Below are 22,620 nucleotides of genomic sequence, written 5' to 3'. Positions count from 1 at the left end.
GTGGTATACTGTAATAATATATGTATAGATGCTGTTTTAAGTGGCTGGCCCCGGATCTTTTAGGACCCTAGCAACGCCCCTGGCTGGACGTCTGGCTTGTATCCGAATGTCATATAAATGCCTTCTGATGGTTTGTGTAGACACTGTTTGATGCTTTAGGCTTGTGTCCAATTTATTTTGCAGTACAGAATGGATCAACCAGTGGTATGGCCATTTGTCCAGATCTTGACAATTTGCATGCCCACTAGGGACCTCACTGATAGCATGCCAAGGTGTGTAAGTGCATGTATTTCTGTTTGTTGAGCTCATACTTGATACTGAATAAATCGAGACATATTTAAAACATTTTTTCATTTCTTCGTTATTTGCATATCATTCATATGTCTATTGATCCTCTGATTTCCATTACTCCATGACTTTTCCTTCTTGGTGTTGCAATTTCAATGTTGAGGATTGTAAATCTGAGAAAATGTATTTAGTTAGCCTTTCCCTTTATGACGTTTTCAAGGACATGTTAGGTTTTATGTAAACTGACCTTTAACTTAACTGGGCGTGCACACAGAGAGGGATATGGATTCAATAAAAAGCATACGCTACAAAGCGTATGAAAAAAGGAAACCAGAGCTTACTCAAGTCAGAGAGAACAACTATAAATGTCTCTCCCATTTGACAATACACCAGCATAGTAAAAAGTATGGGTGGACTTAAGACTATAACATATCATTGGGGACAGAGGATCGGACCTTCAATCATACATATCATTGTAAGTATTGTGACAAAGTCACTGGCAGTGTGTAGAAAGGGAGATATGTTTCACTGAGGCTGCTAGCCTCAGTGATGTGAAACATGGAAGTTTCTCCTGCACAATTAGGTGCAGAGAGGGTTAACGGCCCAGGTTTACAAGAGCATGTTTTTAGTGGATGGCGAAGGGCAGGGCGGGACGCCATCCACCATATCTCCACTCCAGGCAGTGGTCTGGGCTTTAAATAGCCAGCCTTTACACTCAGGTGTTGTTCAGTGTCTGGAGAAAACCTGCTCCAGAGAGGAGCTTGCACATGTTGTGCTGATCCATGTGCGCCTAACCCGGAGTGTCCAGATCCCGGCCGAAATACGGACTGTGCTGCACTTTTGTATTTTGTTTTGCCATTATGCTGAATGGGCCATGTTTACCTTATGGACTCCTGGGTGATTTTTGACATTTACTAAATCAACCCGGTATCTAAGGGGTAACATTTCTCCTTGTGGAGAACGACATGTTAAGCATGTCACGGTAAGGAGACTTTTAAAGCCGCAATGCTCCTCTGGGAAATATGCAAATTGTCTCTTCAGAGACATCTTTAAAAGTCTCCTCACCGTGCCATGCTTAAAATGTCGCTCTCCGCAAGGAGAAATGTTACCCCTTAGATACCGGTCTGACGCCTTTCACCCATCCAAACCAGAACTCACACTTTGCACTGACGAGGGGCAGTACTCCGAAACACAGTGTCTGCAAATTGAGTTTCTGGTTCTGGCTTATATCCTAAGTCATGTGATAAGGCTTTTAGGTGGCACTAGATTTCTGGTCCTCTTCCTCTCTGAAGAGGCAATAAATCAACCCGAAATGTAAAGAGACAGTGTATCTTGTCTACCTCCGCATACTGCCGAGCAAGCCGCTTTACCACTGTATGGATTGATTTGTCCATCACTGTGAGAATTAATATTATAAGAACTTTACAAAACATTACAGAATTTCATCTACATTCAGTAATATCTGTATAATAATCAACTATGTTAAAAAATAAGAATTCTCTGCAACAGAGAAAACAGACATGCGCAGAATTTTCCTTGGTAAATCAGATCTGCAGTGCTGTGCTGGGTTTCACCTGTTTATATTATCCATTCCAGCTAGATATTTTGGAATTATTAACAGTTAGTTAGCGCTAGTAAACATGTTTTCCTATCTGCTGTAACAATGGGAAATATAAAACCAGAATTATGTTCTAGAGATCTGCAATGATCACTAAATGGTGAAATATTACAAAAATAAGCTACTTTTTTAATTTGAGGTCTCTATTTTTGTACAGAGTAATCAATGATTAGAAGGACGACGGGCCTAACCATAGCCTGATGAATTTATTATAATTTACAGAAGAGCATGGAATAAATTATAGCAAAAATCTACACCAGGTCATAACTGACAGATTTCAATTTGTGGCACAGGGTTAGCCCAAAATATGCCAAATTTAATAAAGGCTATCTGTCAGAAAGATTTTGCTATGTAATCAAAGAGCAGTATGATGTAGTTGCAGATGCCCTGATTCCAGTGATATATCACTTACTAGGCTGCCTGTTGCAGTTTCAATATAGTGTTTTTATCAGCAGGAGATTAGTAGAGGACTAGTTGTCTTGTGCCATGTAGTCCTCCTGCTCTGTGTAACCCTGCCCCCATCATTGATTAGCAGCTTTTTGCCAATTTGACAGTGTACACAGAAAGCTGTCAATCAGTGGTGTGGGCATGGTTACACAGGGCTCAGCATTCAGAGAACTGCTAGAACTGCAGCAGATAAAACAATGATTTTATTAAAACTGCACTAAACAGATTAGTAAATGATGCATCACTAGAATCAGGGTCTCTGCCCCTACATTATGCTGCACTCATATTACATAACAAAAACCTGCTGACATATTCCCTTGCTCCTTTGGGCTGCTGCTTACAACTTCCATCTGAAACTCCAGTCTTAGTAATTCCCGCCATATGTACAGATGTGTTTATAATTATACAAATTATACAAACCTACTTCTCATCTCTCATATCCTCCCTGTCTCACAACCCTAAACAGCTATTCAAAACTTTCAATTCTCTCCTCCGTCCCCCAGCGCCTCCTCCCTCTCCTCTCATCTCAGCCGAAGACTTTGCCTCATTCTTCAAGCAGAAGATTGACACCATCAGACAATGCTTTTGCCTAAAGTCCCAACAGACTCTCCTCATATCTACTTAACCCTCCTCCTCCAAAACCAGCTTCTCCACCAGATCAACTTTCTTCTTTACTCTCCAAATCAAACCTCACCACCTGTGAACTTGACCCAATCCCGTCCCACCTCATTCCTAACCTTACCACAATCCACATCCCAACCCTAACCGACCTTTTGAACCTGTCACTAACAACTGGTGTCTTCCCCTCATGCTTCAAGCATGCCTCGATTACACCCATCCTCAAAAAGCCATCCCTTGACCCATCCTCTCTGACTAGCTATCGCCCGATATCACTTCTCCCCTATGCCTCAAAACTACTGGAACAACATGTCTATTCTGAACTGTCCTCCCACCTCTCCTCCTGCTCTCTGTTTGACCGCTTACAATCTGGCTTCCGACTGCATCACTCCACTGAAACTGCCTTGACTAAAGTCACCAACGACCTACTAACTGCCAAATCCAAGCGACACTACTCTGTTCTCTTCTTCCTAGACCTGTAATCTGCCTTTGACATAGTGAACCATTCCCTCATACAATAGACTCTCTCATCTCTTGGCATCACAGACCTGGCCCTATCTTGGATCTCCTCATACCTAATAGACCGGACATTCAACGTCTCCCACTCACACACCACCTCTTCATCTCACCCCCTATCTGTCGGTGTCCCCCAAGGTTCAGTTCTGGGACCCCAGCTCTTCTCCATCTACACCTTCGGCCTGGGACAGCTCATAGAGTCCCACGGCTTTCAGTATCATCTCTATGCTGACGACACACAGATCTACCTCTCTGGACTTGATATCACCTCCTTACTAACCAGAATCCCACAATGTCTGTCCGCTATTTCATCGTTCTTCACTGATAGATTTCGAAAACTTAACATGGATAAAACAGAATTTATCATCTTTCCTCCATCTCACTCAACCCCCCCAACTGACCTATCCATCACAGTCAATGGCTACCCACTCTCCCCAGTCCCACAAACTCACTACCTCGGGGTAACCCTGGACTCTCATCTCTCCTTCAAACCACATATCCAAGCCCTTTCCACTTTCTGCCGACTCCAACTCAAAAATATCTCCCGGATCCGCACATTCCTCAACCACAAATCTGCAAAAACATTAGCGCACGCCCTCATCATCTCTCGCCTCGACTACTGCAACCTCCTGTTCTGTGGCCTCCCCTCTAACACTCTCGCACCCCTCCAATCTATCCTAAACTTTGCTGCCAGACTAATCCACCTGACCCCCCGCGATTCCCCGGCCTCTCCTCTCTGTCAATCCTTTCACTGGCTCCCCATTGCCCAGAGACTCCAGTTCAAAACCCTAACCTTGGCATACAAAGCCATCCACAACCTGTCTCCTCCATACATCTGTGACCTAGTCTCCCGGTGCTTACCTGCACGCAACCTCCGATCTTCACAAGATCTCCTTCTCTGCTCCCCTCTTATCTCCTCTTCCCACAATCGAATACAAGATTTTTGCCGTGCATCCCCCCTTCTCTGGAACTCTCTACCCCAACACGTCAGACTCTTGCCTACCGTGGAGACCTTCAAAAGGAACCTTAAGGCCCACCTCTTCCGACAAGCCTACAACCTGCAGTAACCCTTGCTCCACCATACCATTGCATGACCCGCTCTACCCTCACCTACTGTATCCACACACCCCCTTCTATATTGTGAGCCCTCACGGGCAGGGTCCTCTCTTCTCCTGTACCAGTCGCTGACTTGTATTGTTCATGATTACTGTAATTGTTTTTGCTATGTATACCCCTTTCAAATGTAAAGCGCCATGGAATAGATGGCTCTATAATAATAAATAATAATAACAATAATTATACATAAGCTATATTGTCCATAGCTGCTCTTCATTTCAACAGGCCCCCAAACTGAATTGTTACAACTAATCCCAAATAGCTATAATTGTGAAAAAAACAGCAATTTTTTTCTACTGAATTTTAAGTTAAGGATTTCACTCACACATGCATTCAACAAATATTGTCATTTTTTTCAATTATACCCTAAACTGTTTAAAATAAATTAACCCTCATCTACTTCCACACCATTGTATCATACAGTGCTGGCCAAAAGTATTGGCACCCCTGCAATTCTGTCAGATAATACTCAGTTCCTTCCTGAAAATGATTGCAATCACAAATTCTTTGGTATTATTCTCTTCAATTAATTTGCTTGCAAGGAAAAAACACAAAAGAGAATGAAGCAAAATTCAAATCATTGATCATTTCACACAAAACTCCAAAAAAGGGCTGGACAAAAGTATTGGCACCCTCAGCCTAATACTTGGTTGCACAACCTTTAGCCAAAATAACTGCGAACAACCGCTTCCGGTAACCATCAATGAGTTTCTGACAATGCTCTGCTGGAATTGTAGACCATTCTTCTTTGGCAAACTGCTCCAGGTCCCTGATATTTGAAGGGTGTCTTCGCCAAACTGCTATTTTGAGATCTCTCCACAGGTGTTCTATGGGATTTAGGTCTGGACTCATTGCTGGCCACCTTAGAAGTCTCCAGTGCTTTCTCTAAAACCATTTTATAGTGCTTTTGGAAGTGTGTTTTGGGTCATTGTCCTGCTGGAAGACCCATGACCTCTGAGGGAGACCCAGCTTTCTCACACTGGGCCCTACATTATGCTGCAAAATTTGTTGGTAGTCTTCAGACTTCATAATGCCATGCACACGGTCAAGCAGTCCAGTGCCAGAGGCAGCAAAGCAACCCCAAAACATCAGGGAACCTCCGCCATGTTTGACTGTAGGGACCGTGTTCTTTTCTTTGAATGCCTCTTTTGTTTTCCTGTACACTCTATGTACATGCTTTTTCCCAAAAATCTCTACTTTTGTCTCATCTGACCAGAGAACATTCTTCCAAAACGTTTTAGGCTTTCTCAGGTAAGTTTTGGCAAACTCCAGCCTGGCTTTTTTATGTCTCGGGGTAAGAAGTGGGGTCTTCCTGGGTATCCTACCATACAGTCCCTTTTCATTCAGACGTCGATGGATAGTAAGGGTTGACACAGTTGTACCCTCGGACTGCAGGGCAGCTTGAACTTGTTTGGATGTTAGTCGAGGTTCTTTATCCACCATCCACACAATCTTGCGTTGAAATCTCTCGTCAATTTTTCTTTTCCGTCCACATCTAGGGAGGTTAGCCACAGTGCCATGGGCTTTAAACTTCTTGATGACACTGCGCACGGAAGACACAGGAACATTCAGGTCTTTGGAGATGGACTTGTAGCCTTGAGATTGCTCATGCTTCCTCACAATTTGGTTTCTCAAGTCCTCAGACAGTTCTTTGGTCTTCTTTCTTTTCTCCATGCTCAATGTGGTACACACAAGGAGACAGGAGGTTGAGTCAACTTTAATCCATGTTAACTGGCTGCAAGTGTGATTTAGTTATTGCCAACACCTGTTAGGTGCCACAGGTAAGTTACAGGTGCTGTTAATTACACGAATTAGAGAAGCATCACATGATTTTTCAAAGGGTGCAAATACTTTTGTCCACCCCCATTTTTAGGTTTGGTGTGGAATTATATCCAATTTGGCATTAGGACAATTCTTTTTGTGTTTTTTTCATTGAAGACAAATTAAATGAAGAGAGTAATACCAAAGAATTTGTGATTGCAATGATTTTCAGGAAGAAAATGAGTATTATCTGACAGAATTGCAGGGGTGCCAATACTTTTGGCCAGCACTGTATATAACAACAGTTTAGCAGCAAATACTTACAAATGAAGTCTTTAAGACTAATACGTATATGAGCGAGCACACCTGCACTATAACATCTGATTCTTATAGTGACTTAAAGCACATTCATTCCTCAAAAAAACACTTTAGACAGCCCATATGATTGAGTGGTGCCCATAATATCCAGATTACAAGGTTGCAGGTTGCAGTGTTTAGACAGATAGTCTGGTCCACATACCAGGCAGCAGACGGCCAAACACAGCAGTACAACATACTATTGAAATAACTTTATTTCTTTGTCTATACAACTTCACGCTGGCTTCCCCTGCTGTACTCTGTGTTAGATGCCAAAACATGGTCTAAAAATATCACTTTTCCCTCTGCACAGTTGGCAGCTCTACATTTACCAATCACAGATGCCAACTCTTCGGGGCACATACACAACGATTACAGTGTATAGCTCTGGAAATGTCTAGGAAGAGAACTATGCCCAGTAATAAAACGGTAGCAGTGTTAGTCTCTTTTATGATGCGTTTAACTGGCTAGCTTCCTCAGTGGAGCCCACTGCTGATTCATTTCGCAGGTGCTTCTCATGTGGTTCATGGAAATCAATCAGGCCTGTTTGCCTACTAGAAGAACTAGACAGACATACTCATCACTTCTGTTGGGTTCATCGAAGAAGAGATTTAGAAAAATGAAATAATACATTTCTTTTTTTATATACATCTAAAGTAATTCTACAACATGAAAATTCTCTACCAATATTGGTTCATTGGCATTCATACCTGCAGTAATTGTGATCTCCCAATCCTCCCTCACCGTTGGGGTATTTTAAAGTATTGTATGGATGTTGAAACGTCTCGTTCCAGAAGAGGCAAGGCTTTCCACAATCCAGAGAGGTTTGGTTTTGGGTTCCTCTATAATCAGCCCCGTTGACAGTGTAGCATTCTGGAAAATAAACATAAAAAAAAGAATTTAATTTTCCCAAATAAATGTTATACAGTCACTTGTACATGTAAAATGCCAAGCTAAACTAAAACATATCCCAGAATCATTGCACTCATTCTTGCTTTTTTTAGTGCAGATTCATACTATTAGTCTGCACTATTATATCCATCTGGCAGGAAATACCCTAACGTGCCATATTTATTATTATGTATTTATTATGCTTGCATACGTAGCATCATCATATTCCTCAGCACTTTACAGATGTTATCATCATTGTCCCTAATTCGACTTACAATCTAGATTCCCTATCAGTATGTCTTTGGAGTGTGGGAGGAAACCAGAGAACCCGGAGGAAACCCACACAAACACGGGGAGAACATACAAACTCCTTGCAGATGTTGTCCTTGGTGGGATTTGAACCCAGGACCCCAGCGCTGCAAAGCAACAGTGATAACCACTGAGCCACTATGTTGCCCATTCTCCCATAACCACATGGTTATGGAAGAATTTTCTTAAAAGTTTAGAAAACCTTTTGATGTAATAGGTTGCCTCAATAAATTTATATTTAATAAATTAAACTTACACAACTTTTTACAGACACTATCATCACTGTCCCCATTGGGGCTCACAATCTAAATGCCCTATCAGTTTGTCTTTGGAGCGTGTAAGGAAACCGGAGTATCCAGAGAAAACAAACGCAAACACAGGGAGAATATACAGACTCCTTGAAGATGTTGTCTTGGTGGAATTTAACTCCAGCACTTCAATGTCACCGTGTTGCCATATCCCCTCTCTATTTTTTTTAGGGCGTGCATGAACTTCAGGGACCACCTGCTCAAAAATGAGCCATAAAATTTATAAGCAGCAACTCTTGCTTTAGCAAACCTGGAGGGTTTTTGTCTTACATAGAAATCATTACAATGGCGACATGTAATACTAATAGTATCCCACTGAGGCGGCAACTGCTTAAGCAGCCAATGTAAATTCTCTGTTTCCATAAAGAGACAACCACTTTACTTGATTAGTATTTTAATAATTTATCTGCCACTTATTTCACTAATGCACTAATGCAGAAAATAGAAGTGTTATCAATTAACAAAATGCAAAGTGAATGAACAAAAGAGAAATCTAATTTAAATCAATATTTGGCGTCACCACGCTTTGCACCAATTAATACAGGTACACTTGCATACAGTTTTTGAAGGAAGTCAGCAGGGAGGTTGTTCCAAACATCTTGGAGAACTAGCCACAGATCTTCTTTGGATGTAGGCTTGCACAAATCTTTTTGTCTTTTCCTGAATTCCCAAGACAGACTCAGTTTTGAGATCAGTGCTCTCTGGGTCCATGTCATTACTTCCAGAACGCCTCATTTTTCTTCACAATGAAAATAGTTATTAATGACATTGGCTGTATGTTTGGGATTGTTGTTCTGCTGCAGAATAGTTTAGAGCCAATCAGACGTATCCCTGATTGTATTGCATGATTGACAAGCATCTGCTTGTATTTATCAATATTAAGGCCACCATTAATCTTTTGCTGAAATACAGCCCCAAACTTGCAAGAAACCTCCAGCATGCTTCACTCTTGCCTGCAGACACTGATTATTGTACTGCTCTCTAGACCTTTGATGAACAAACTACCTTTGATGAGAACTTGCTGCCACTGTTCTGTACCCCATTTCTTATGTTTTCGTACATAGTTGAGTTGCTTGACCTTGTTTCTATGAGGAAGGTTTGGCTTTTTGGCAGCAATTCTTCAATGAAGATCACCTTTGTCCAAACATCTCTAAACAGTAGATATGTCTAGCTGGCTCCCACTGGTTGCTGCTAGTTCTAAACTAATAGTGCTGGACATCTTCCAATTTCAAAGGGAAATAAGTATGATCTGTCTTTAAGCTGCTGCCCTAAGTTTATTTGGCTGACCACTGGTTCTCAACATAGACCATTTCTTGGTGTTTCTTCAAAAGAACTTTAACAACACATCCTGAAATCCCAGTCTGCTTTGCAATCTTTGCCTGAAAGAGACCTTGCTGATGCAGTCTAACTACATTGATTCTTGTTGCTGTGCTCAGCTTTGCCATTGTGTAAAACCTGTGACATGAAACTGTCTTCCACAACCTCACCTTTGTAGCCGAGTTAGCTTGTTCCTCACCATGGTTTAAGTCCCCTGCACAGCAGTTTCTATTTCAGTTACTGGCTGTGTTTCAACTTAAATAAGAAAATGTTGATCAATATCACCTGTTAGGTGTATGAGTAATCAATTTTACCAGATTATAATTCTACAAAATCTTTGACTTTGTACAAGTGTACCTAGAACATTTCATTTTATTTTGAAGGCAAAAGGGCGGTCACACCAAATATTGATTTGATTTAGATTTTTTCTTTTTTGCATTTTCTTAATAGATATAAATAAACCATCACCTCTTACTTTGCAGCATATTTTCAACACCTGCCTAAAACTTTACCGTGTATGTGTATAGATTTTGGCTATGCGCCCACGATGCAGAAATGCTCCGGATTTTTCCTGAGCGTTTCTGCTTCTCCCTGGCAGAAAAAAACGCATGCGGATTGTACATGCGTTTTTCCTGCCAGTGACATGCGCAAGTGAAGCGTTCTTCACATGCATTTCCGCATGCTGGTTGACAAGGGCTTTCCAAGCGATTTTAGCATCACTTGGAAAGTGCTTGTCAACTTGGTCACACTATATAAATCCATGCAAATGGCATGGATTTATATAGTGTGACCCGAGAGAATGTCAAAAAATAAAAAAATAAATATATACTTACCTTCCGATGGCCCCCGCAGTCTTGCTTCGCTCCGTTCTCCTTTGTCGGCAGCTCGCGGTACATTACACTGAAGGACCTGCAGTCACATGACTATGACGTCAGCGCAGATCCTTCAGTCCATCGCGATCTTCCGGCAAGGGAGGACGAGCGCAGCGGGGGCCGTCAGAAGGTAAATATAATATTTATTTGTTATTTTATTCTTTTTTTCACAGGTTCTATGGTACCCAGGGTCCGGAGGAGAGTCTCCACTCCTCCACACCCGGGTACCATCCGCACATTGAAACGCATGGAATGCGCATCTACATATACAGTGATGCATAATCCATGCGTTTCAATGCAAGTCAATGGCGGCAAAAACGCAGCACTTCCGCAAAATAATTGGTAGTACTGCGTTTTTTTCTGCAATGATAATCCGCAGCGGAAATTGTGCACAATGTGCACAGCACATGCAGATTATCATTGGGGAACATGGCAGACCTTCTACCATGCGTTTTTTAAGCGCTTCTGCAGCGTTTTTGCCTCTGCGGAAACGCTTAAAAAGCGCATCGTGGGCACACAGCCTTATATATGTATTGATACTCGAACCAGAATTTTTAAACTGTGTAGAAAACAGATTATGTACTTGTTACATTTATTTCTGTTTCTACAGAGACATTCTCACAAACATTGAGGGAAAGAACTTGGTATCTGTGTAATCAACTGATTTTAGGCAAGACAGAATATTACATGCAATCAAGAACTATAAGCTTATGTAGATGCCTTGGAATTCGCATCCATTAGTGATTTTAAATATACAATGGGAACTAAAGAATCTGAAATGTCAGTGATGACAGCTCAGTTAGACTTTGAGGTTTGGTAATGTTTACAGCAAAAAAGTTTACTCAACATGTCTACAGCTAATTAGGACATTCCTAAACCATGGGCCTATTGCTATTGTTTCCTTTGTTTTAGGCATCATGTTGTATTACTTGTTAAACCACTGTGGTGGCATGTGGAGCACCTTTGCCTCCATTTTTTGGAACTGCAGGGACTCCTGTGCCACTTTAAAATACTGTAAATCCAAGCTAATCTCTACATTTGGGTTTCCTTCTAAATCACACACTGATTTTGTAGCGATAAGTCTCCCCCCTCTAGGAGCCAGAATTGAGAGTCATGCTTTTTGCAAGCAGCTCATGTTGTTGTGAGTGCAAACATCCTTGTATGACATGGATGGTCATTCATCTGAATAGTCGCCGCCATATTATACCATATTTTACCTGTAAAAGTCATTGCAAGGAAAATCCCTGATTAACTGCTGCTCCCCTGGCAAAAAATAGCTGATAGCCAGAGGTGCTAGGACCTGGACCCTGGAAGATCAGCGAACAATCAGCTGCTGTATTTTAAAATATGTTGTCACTGATAATAGAGATGAGCGGATCTTTTTAAATCCAAATTCGCCAACTTTGGAGAGAGAGTTAAAGTACCCTGCATACCATAAGAGCTTACACTCTACAAGAAAGAGAAGACTCGGCTGACCATAAGAGCTTACACTCTACAGGAAAGAGAGGACCCCAATGACCATAAGAGCTTACACTTTACGGGAAAGAGAAGACTCGGCTGAGCATAAGAGCTTACACTCTACAGGAAAGAGAGGACCCCAAAGACCATAAGAGCTTACACTCTACAGGAGAGAGGACCACACTGACCATAAGAGCCTACACTCTTCAGGAAAGAGAGGACCCTGTTTACCATAAGAACTTACTCTCTACAGGAAAGAGAGGACCCCGCTGACCATAAGAACTTACACTCTACAGGAAAGAGGATCCTGCTGACAATAAGAGCTAACGTTCTACAGGTGAATGAGAGAGGACTCTGCTGACCATAAGAGCTTACACACTATGGAAGAGACTTACCCAGTGACTCTGGGGATGTAATAAACTCTGCTTTACCAACTGTAAGCCACTGGGAACTATTGACCTATGATGGCCCAGGTACTGACCACCACTGTACAAGGTATGATAATCCATAAGATGTCATAGCTGCAGGGCATTATGGGGAGGCCGGTGTGGCCATGCAAAAAAGACATTTGCCCGCTCTCTGATGCTTCAGCAGTGTGGAAAATGGTGCCAGGCAAGTTTTTTTTGCAAACTGTGAATCAAACCTCTAAGTTTTCAAATTTGCCAGAAACGGCAAATTTCAGGAAATTCGACTTGAACTCCATCCTTCGAAGATCGATCTGCTCATCTTAAACAGATAAGTATATAGAGCTTTCAGAACAAAAGTACATGCTGTTTGCAGATCAGCTACTGAACAGAAAGAGCGCATACACTATTCTTGCACCAAGGCCTATTACTGTCTGTGCCCAACATTACGCTAAAAGTAAAACTATGATGATTATGTGATTATGAAGCTTCAGACCTAGAGGAATCTGATCACCAGGGTTCCCACTATTAACTATGCCCTAATAAAATGACACAAGTAAAATGACACAAGAAAGAATAACAGAACCTCAATAAATGGCTTCGTTGATAAACAATCTTGGGAACAATACTTCCATTGAGCCACAATTTATTATAAATAGGAGATCTGTTTCCAAAGAAGGGGGGAACCTAAAGGGCCCAATCCAAAGCTACATCAAGGCTCTTCTTGCCACAGGAATCAGCTATTACCAGCGGTAGGTGATGGCGTGATGTCAGGAGAACATCATAGGGTTCAACCTTAATCAGATGATATTACATTATATTAAACAAATGTTACATTATTATTATTATGCCCAAATAAAACAAGAAGGACTCTATTGTGGGGACTGTGCAGGAACAATATGTTAAATCTATTCCAATATTTAACCATTTAGAGATTTGTCTGCTATTGTTTGTAGGATTTCTGTGCAGATTGGGTGTGCTCATTTGCTTCAATTTGTAATGGCAAAAAATAGAGAAAGTTTTGTAATTGTCATATTAATAGGCTTTTCTCATTGAAAATGCAGAAAATGAATGTTCAGTTCTCTACCTAGTATGCCAGACAGAAGTGACAACATGGCACTAACAGGGCACAAATTAGAACAAGGTGTTCTCCTTTTAAGAAAGAAAAAAGCCACGCTTGTAAAAAACATACATTCAGGACTCATGACTAAATGAATCTGCCCGAGTTAAACCTGATCCTGTAATTAAGTTTCTTTTTAATGTTTTCCTTCTGATCTCTTGTTCTCCCGCCCAGAAAGTCTTAGGATAATGGATTCCATGTCCTCTTCTCACACATCTGCACTCCATCTATTCAGCAGGTTGTGAGACTTTTACCTGTGAGGTCCAGACGTATAGTTTTTATAACAAGCTATTCCATGTGTGGATGTTTCTTTGGGAGGAGATTCAGCCCTTTTGTTCCTGCAATGGATGAGCAGCGCAATGAGTGCAAGCCCAAAAGAGATTCACTCCGGAAGTCATTAACAGCTCGTTTGCGGCATTTTTGGGAACTGAAAATTGCTGCCCAGAAGGCTGCTGCCACTGGGCAAGTGAATAAAAGGAACAAGTGATGTGGTTACTGAAGATTCAGTGCATTAATATAATTTAATTTATCCAGCAGGTTTGTAAGTTTGGATAACTTTATTCATGTTCTCCACTATAAATGAATTCACTTTTACAAATTATACAAAAAATAAAATGAAACTCAAAAATTACTTTGTGAGAATGACTCACGAGTTTTGTAGCACACACCCACTGAATTTGTGGAAATTCAGGAGCTAAGGCCCTTGGAGCCTGGCACGGTACCTTGCTGGAGTAACATAGATGGACTTGTTTCTGGCAATAGCTCAACAGAAGCTTTTTGGTCAATCTGGAGTAAAGTTAAAATAGGAACTGTACTTTCTATAAAGTTTGCATACAATGAGCCACTTCTTTCTCTCTCCTGAATTCACCATCCACTCTAAAAAACAGCTCAGCTTCGTATTGTCTTGGGCTGCCAGTAGAGTGAAGTGTCAGGTTATAATCTATACTCTTATAGTCTATGGAGAGGAGAAGGGGATGAGAAAACAGACAGAAGAAGACACAGAATATTACGCTGATCTTTCTAGCAAGTCATTTACATCGTCTCAGTGCTAGATTCACATCTACACTGCTTAGTTATGCTGTAAATTTCCTCCATGCTGCTGCAGCTTCTGTGTGCTAAGGAATAAAGGGCAGCAATCACTATATCTGTTGTGTTTTGTATGGGGACATCATAGCAGCTAGTTTCCGCCCACCAGCTGCAAATTAAGAGATAGAGATTGCAAAGGAGAAAGCTGGTGAAAATTCAAGATTCAAGTAGTACAATAGACTGAAATAGTGTTGTACCTCATTTGCACACACACATGTAACATCTTTACCGATTTGTGTTTCTGCTTTGGCTGCTGGGCAGCGGTCTGCCTTTATTGCAGGCAACACGTGACAGTCCTGCTTTTTCCTGGGACTTTTGGTTTCACTTAATGAGGGAGCTGTGAGGTTAATTTTGGTCTGGGTTCACCCCTTTCTGAGAGCCCTGGATGGGGATGTTAGCTATTTATACCCCTTGAAGCTCTGACTTCCACAGCCAGTCAATAATTCTGCTTATCTGGTGGATAGGTCTGTTCTGTGCTCCTGTTGTGTCGTCCTGATTTATCCCATTCTCTGATCTCGACTTGTATTCTGACTACCCGCTTGCATTCTGATTTTATCTGTGATGTGACCTCTCTATCGACCCCGAGTGACCACCCTTCTTGCCACTAGCTTGCTCCATCGGGTAGCCACTGACTCTGTGGCCACATCCCAGGGGCCCCTGTGTAAGTTCAGATCCCTGTACAGGGGTTAATGGATGAAGGTCAGAACAACTCCTGGGTTCTGGTACACAAAGTGGCTTGCACTAAGCCTGTTAGTGGCAGGTCTATTAACAGCTGTCAGGCTTCCACAAACAATGCTCATCTCCGCTCTCTTCAGGACAGGGCTGAAGAGCACCAATTCAGGCGTTGGACTCCTCACTGATCTGCAAGTTATCCACTATGCTATGGATACAGAACAACTGCATTTTTATTAATAACCTTTTATGACAGTACCACATACCATCATTCATGCCTGGTTCTATTATGATTATTGTATGCTACATAGGACAATTCACTAAAGTTCACTAAGGCTACAATCAGAGTTATATAAGATCTGCTAACAATATTAAATCTACCGGGACAGTAAGACAGCCATAGAAATTCCTTTTTAGGAGAAAAAATAGATTGCTGAACTGTACAAGTGAATGAGTCCAGAGCCATGCACATAACTTCTTGAATTTGCTGCATGTACAGGTCACAATGATAGTTGTATAGGATGATTTTTTTTTACCATACATAGTAAATACCTAGAAGCATCAACAAACTGGCACAACCATTTAGACAATAAAGTCCAGGTAAGAGGAAATACTGCTTCATTTGATCTTGACCTCTTGAGTTTAGGACCTCAAAGTTAACTCGACTGGTGTAGAACCTTACTGTAAGTAAAATAGTTCATCTATGAACCAAAACCTAGCTCTCATACTCCACCCCTCCTTTAATCATCTTCATTTACTGCTTCCTATATATTTTCCACTGATCCTTGGGAATGTCTTGCCTGTCAAGCTGTCATTCAATGCTCTAATGGTTCCCTGAAACTATATGTCTTTAGAGGTTCATGCTACATGTCCAAATAATTTTCACCTATATTTTCTCTACAAATATGCTCATTTATTGAATTGCTGAAAGCTTGCAGTAAATCAGCCCTGGTTATGTATAAAACGCAATTCTAAGCTGGCACATACACAAAAAAAAGTAAAAAACTTTGTATTTATTATGCTACTTTTCACTATTTCACTAAGAGATCACATACAATACAACCAAAAAGCACGAGTACCTACCTAGGCTATTTGGAAATCGAGACTTGCATAACATCAAAGGGATTTACAAAGATCAGAACTTTGGAGGATAGGCCATCAATATCACATCGTTGAGAGTCTGAGACTCTCATCACCCCCATTGATCAGCTGTTTACAGTAGCATGTAAAAGTTTGGGCACCCATGGTCAAAATTACTGTTATTGTGAACAGTTAAGCAAGTTGAAGATGAAATGATCTCTAAACGGCCTAAAGTTAAAGATGACACATTTCTTTTGTATTTTAGGCAAACAAATATATATATATATATATATATATATATATATATTTTGACATTTTTTACATTTTAAAAATTACAAGAAGGAAAATGGGCCGATGCAAAAGTTTGGGCACCCTTGGAGATTGGTGTGCTCAGATAATTTTGACCAAGGTTTCAGGCTTTAAAGAAGTTGTCCACTACTTGGACAACCCCTGTTCATACCCCTTGCTTGGTGCACATAAAATAATAAAGCTTATACTCACCTCCCGTGCTGGCGCCCAAACTTTTACATGCCACTGTAAATGGACCTTACGACTCGTGCGAGTGCTGGTACCTCCCCTGCATTTCAGTGTATACCTGCACTCATGTCATTGCAACATTGTTCTAAGTACTTCAAATTAGTTATTTTATGCATGTACAGACTTATAACTAGTGTTGAGCCACCCCCGTAGTGTTCGGGTTCGGTTCGGTTCGTCGAACACCGGGATGTTCGAGGAACTGTTCGTCGAACTCCTTAGAACACCGTCGAACACCGTTAAAACCAATGGCAGGCAAACAAAAACACATAGAAACACATAGAAAACACCTTCAAAGGTGTCCAAAAGCTGACAAACTGCTCAGAAGACGCTCTCTTTAAAAAAGCCGGCCGGCAATTCAGCAGCGGCATACACCGGTACCCGACAATTTAGACAAGAAGGAATCACACATAGATTAGATAGATAGAAACATGTCAGTCACACATATAAGAAGCACAGTGACAGTGTTGCTTACTGTACTTGTCATTTAGTGTAAAGGATTTATTTAAAAAAATAATAGTGTTTTCGTGCACCGTCTCTTTAAAAAAGCCGGCCGGCAATTCAGCAGCGGTACCCGACAATTTATAACAGAAAGAATAGAGCTTCACACATAGATAGATATAAACATGTCAGTCACATATATAATAAGTACAGTGATAGTGTTGGTTACTGTACTTGTCATTTAGTGTAAAGGATTTATTTAAAAAAATAATAGTGTTTTCATGCACCATCTCTTTAAAAAAGCCGGCCGGCAATTCAGTACCCGACAATTTAGAATAGAAAGAATAAAGAATCACACATAGATTAGATAGAAAGAAACATGTCAGTCACATATATATGAAGTACAGTGACAGTGTTGCTTACTGTACTTGTCATTTAGTGTAAAGGATTTATTAAAAAAAATAATAGTGTTTTCATGCACCGTCTCTTTAAAAAAGCCGGCCGGCAATTCAGCATCTGTACCCGACAATTTAGAACAGAAAGATAGAGCATCACACATAGATTAGATAGATAGAAACATGTCAGTCACATATATAAGAAGTACAATGACAGTGTTGATTACTGTACTTGTCATTTAGTGTTAAAATAAAGGATTTATTAAAAAAAAAATTGGCGTGGGGTTCCCCGTAATTTTAGGCTCTAGCGGAGGTTAAGCAGACGGCTGGGGCAGATGCTTGAAGCCTGGGAAGGCGGTAATACCCACGGAGCTTCCCAGGCTACTAATATGAGCCCCCAGCTGAATACCTAGCCTTTACTAGCTATTAAAATGGGGGACCCCCCCAAAAAAATGACGTGGGGTCCCCCCTATTTTAATAGCTAGCAAAGGCTAGGCAGACAGCTGGGGGCTGATATTAATAGCCCAGGAAGGGTGCCATGAATATTGGCCCCCTCCCAGGCTAGAAACACCAGCCGTCAGCCGCCCCAGAAATGGCGCATCCATAGGATGCGCCAATTCTGGCACTTAGCCTCGCTCTTCCCACTGCCCTGTAGCGGTGGCAGTGGGGTAATAGGGCTGGGGTTGATGTCAGCTTATAATGCCAGCTGACATCAAGCCCAGGTTAGTAATGGAGAGGCGTCTATAAGACACCCCCATTACTAACCCCATAGTCAAAGTTAAAAAAAAAACACAAACACCCAGAATAAAGTCCTTTAATTGAAACACACAATTCTTTATTGTTCTAAATTAAACTATACTTACCATCACGCCTATTCCAGCTGAAGCCAACGATCTCCTGCAATAAAAGAAAAATAATAAAGCAACCTCATCCTTACCTTTCCATGGTTCCCAGGACAGCTTCAGCTCTGCTACATCGAGATGACAGGCTGGACCGCAGCAGAACTCTGCCATCCAGCCTGTCATCCCGCAGACACTGAGAAGCGCAGGCATGCTTGCGCTCCTCAGTGTCTCGCTGTGACGGCATAAAGATGAGCCGACAATGAACTCGGCTCACCTCATGCACGTCACTGACAGCGTGGGAGAATTCTCCTGCACTCAGCGCTTCAGCGTGAGAATTTTCCCACGCTGTCAGTGACGTGCATGAGGTGAGGTCATGTCCAATGAACTCAGCTCACCTCATGTACGTCACTGACAGCGTGGGAGAATTCTCACGCTGAAGCGCTGAGTGCAGTAGAATTTTCCCACGCTGTCAGTGACGTGCATGAGGCTGATATTTAAATTTGGCGCACAAATCGGTGATTGGTCGCGGGCAGCGTCCGCGACCCATCAGCACGGTAGTGTTTAACTTTGGCGGCAAGATCAGTGATTGGTCGCGCGCCAAGACCGCGACCAATCACCGATTTGGGCGCCACATTTAAATATCGGCCGCGACCAATCAGCACAGCGTTGTTTAAATGTGGATCCAAGATCGGTGATTGGTCGCGGCCGATATTTAAATTTGGCGCACAAATCTGTGATTGGTCGCGGGCAGCGTCCGCGACCAATCAGCACAGTAGTGTTTAACTTTGGCGGCAAGATCAGTGATTGGTCGCGGTCAAGACGGCGACCAATCACCGATTTGTGCGGCACATTTAAATAGCGGCCGCGACCAATTGGATGTCAGCGCCGCTCCCCGGTCCTCCCTTCACACCCTAGCCGCATGGATGTCAGCGGCGCTGCCTGTGCGGATACTTCCGCTGCGAGAACCCGGGAGATGAGCGGGCGCTCGCAGCAGAAGTATCCCGACCCGCAGCGCCGCTCCCCGGTCCTCCCTTCACACCCTAGCCGCTGATGTCCCCACAGTATCCGCATGGTGTTACAAAGATCCGGACATTTGTGTTAAAAATCGCTGATTGGTCGCTGGCGCTGCCCGCGACCAATCACCGATTTGGGCGCCAAATTTAAATATCCTCCGCGACCAATCACCCATCTTGGCTCCACATTTAAACACCGCTGTACTGATTGGTCGCGGACGCTATTTAAATGTGGCGCCAAAAATCGGTGATTGGTCGCGCCCAGCGTCGGCGACCAATCAGCACAGCGGTGTTTAAATGTGGAGCCAAGATTGGTGATTGGTTGCGGCCGATATTTAAATTTGGCGCCCAAATCGGTGATTGGTCGCGGGCAGCGCCAGCGACCAATCAGCGATTTTTAACACAAATGTCCGGATCTTTGTAACACCATGCGGATACTGTGGGGACATCAGCGGCTAGGGTGTCAAGGAAGGACCGGGGAGCGGCGCTGCGGGTCGGGATACTTCTGCTGCGAGCAGTCGCTCATCTCCCGGCTTCTCGCAACGGAAGTATCCGACCAGGCAGCGGCGCTCCCCGGTCCTCACCAATACGATTAGCTGATTGGTCGCGCTCTCCGCACGCGACCAATCAGTGATCTTGGCGCTAAAGTTAAACACCGCTCTGCTGATTGGTCGCGGACGCTGCCCGCGACCAATTACCGATTTGGGCGCCACATTTAAATAGTGGCCGCGACCAATCAGCGAGATTGGCGCCAAATTTAAACAACGCTCTGCTGATTGGTCGCGGATGCCGGCCGCGACTAATCAGCATTATTGGCGCCAAATTTAAACACCGCTCTGCTGATTGGTCACAGTTGCCTTCCGCGACCAATCAGCGATTTTGACGCCAAATTTAAACACCGCTCTGCTGATTGGTCGCGGCCGGCGATTGCGACCAATCAGCATTATTGGCGCCAAATTTAAACCCCACTCTGCTGATTGGTCGCGACCGCCGGCCGCGACTAATCAACATTGTTGCCGCCAAATTTAAACACCGCTCTGCTGAATGGTCGAGGTCGTGACCAATCACCATTATTGGCGCCAAATTTCAACACCGCTTTGCTGATTGGTCGCGGTTGCTGGCTGCGACCAGTCAGCGATTTTGGCGCCAAATTTAAACACCGCTCTGCTGATTGCGCCGGGTCGGCCTCATACATATTCTAGAATACCCGATGCGTTAGAATCGGGCCACCATCTAGTTTCATGAAATAATTTAAAAAAAAATTGACGTGGGGCTTCGCACTATATTTGTGTCCAGCCAGGTACAGCAGGCAGGAACGGGCTGCCCCCAACCACCAGCTGCCTATTTGTACCTGGCCGGACATAACAATATAGGGAAGCCCTTTTTTCCTTAATTATTTCATGAATTTCATGAAATAATTAAAAAAAAAAATACGTGGGGCTTCGCCCTATTTTTGTGTCCAGCCAGGTACAACTAGGCAGCTGGGGGCTGGAATCTGCAGCGCAGGGAGACCCAAGCTTTCTGGGCCCCACCCGCTGCAAATTGCAGTCCGCAGCCACCCCGGAAAATGGCGCGTTCATAGAAGCGCCATCTTCTGGCGCTGTACCCAACTCATCCAGGGCCCTGGTGCGGTGGCTCACTGTGTAATAAAGGGGTTAGGGCCAGCTTGGCATTATCAGCTGGCCCTAAGCCCGAAATTCATGGGGTCACGCCAATATTAGACATGACCACCATGAATTTCTAGTAAAGTATTTAAAAAAAACACAACACCCAGAATAAAGTCCTTTAATTGAAATAAACACACAATTCTTTATTGTTCTAAATTAAACCATACTTACAGTCACGCCCATTCCAGCTGAAGCCAACGATCTCCTGCAATGAAAGTAAAATAATAAAGCAACATCATCCTTACCTTTCCATGGTTCCCACGACAGCTTCAGCTCTGCTACATCGAGATGACAGGCTGGACCGCAGCAGAACGCTGCCATCCAGCCTGTCATCCCGCAGACACTGAGAAGCGCAGGCTTGCTTGCGCTCCTCAGTGTCTGGCTGTGACGGCATCCAGATGAGCCGACAATGAACTCGGTATTTGTAAGCCAAAACCAGGAGTGGATGGTTTTGGCTTAGAAATACAGATGTAAAAAACTGACCAAATACTGTGTGCACGTGGCCTTAGTGTCATAAAAGTATGAGGGACAAAAACATATCAAACAAAGTAAAATGAGAGCCACTCATCTGGTCCCATCTAGTCTCCTTTTGATAGCTTATTGCTTAATAAGCGAACCGTTCTTTGTAAGTAGTGACCAACTGAAGAAGGGTTAACTGGGAAGCTGTGCGCCCATAATGAACGATAGAGAGACAGTGAGCAGTTGGAGACAATGCGTCATACACCGTAAAACAGTAGATATTTAGGGTGGTTTTGAGAGAAGGCCAACTGTCTTGAAAGCAAAATACCCCTTTTCAGAAAGGTCCCTCCACTCAGCCACATGATAAGGTAAAACATTTAATTACAGGGGTCTGCTTTCTGAAACCTATAATCAGTGGAGAGTTCGTTTCCGGCTGAATTTTCATCTACAAATATTTTCTTTTGTGGGACAGTTTCAATAGGGTACCGTACATAATCTGTGATTACAAACCGAGAAAGACAATTTTCCACCTCGATAACTGCGTCACTGCTGTCCCTGGGACACCCAGCCTGAGAGGTAAAAATATTTCTGAGTCATTTTCATCCTGTTATTTTTATAAAAGCCATATGGCTCCGTGTAAGCTTCTATTTGTACTGACGTTCTTTTTTTCAGCCTTTGTCGTCCATGTAATAAAAATCACTGAAGAATAAAATGTTATTCAAAGTCTCATCACTTAATGTCATGATGGGACTATTGGCTGAGTTTTATTGGTTCATATTTCACTTTATACTGAAACTCTGAGATAAAGGCTTGAAATGCACTTCTCATAGAATAGAACGGGCCTTTGTGTCCAGGGTCAGTGTGACATCAAGTTACAGTAAGAACGCGAGAAAGTGTGAGACCGTCGCAATGATTCACAGCACATATTCGTGTAGTATGCTAAAATGTACTAAGGTATATTTCTCATATTTTTGAATTCTCATACCTCATTATAATAAATCGAAGAATAGTAATACATGTGCTATCAAAAT

At 42.6% G+C, this 22,620-nt stretch overlaps 1 protein-coding gene across 1 annotated transcript in view; it reads right to left on the bottom strand.

Moving 5' to 3' along the window:
• Positions 1–22,620, bottom strand: part of KREMEN1 (kringle containing transmembrane protein 1) — a 243,886-nt gene that overhangs the window by 161,267 nt on the left and 59,999 nt on the right. Inside the window, exon 2 of the mRNA XM_073676402.1 lies at positions 7,432–7,594. Within this exon, the coding sequence (XP_073532503.1) occupies positions 7,432–7,594 (163 nt within the window). The remainder of the gene's footprint in view (positions 1–7,431; positions 7,595–22,620) is intronic.

This window comes from Phyllobates terribilis, unplaced genomic scaffold (genome assembly GCF_046119375.1).
Source record: "Phyllobates terribilis strain yellow unplaced genomic scaffold, ASM4611937v1 Scaffold_1__5_contigs__length_1240528914, whole genome shotgun sequence".
In the NCBI taxonomy this organism is placed as follows: domain Eukaryota; kingdom Metazoa; phylum Chordata; class Amphibia; order Anura; family Dendrobatidae; genus Phyllobates; species Phyllobates terribilis.
The sequence above is the reverse complement of the archived record's forward strand: the minus strand, read 5'-3'. Positions and strand labels throughout refer to the sequence as shown.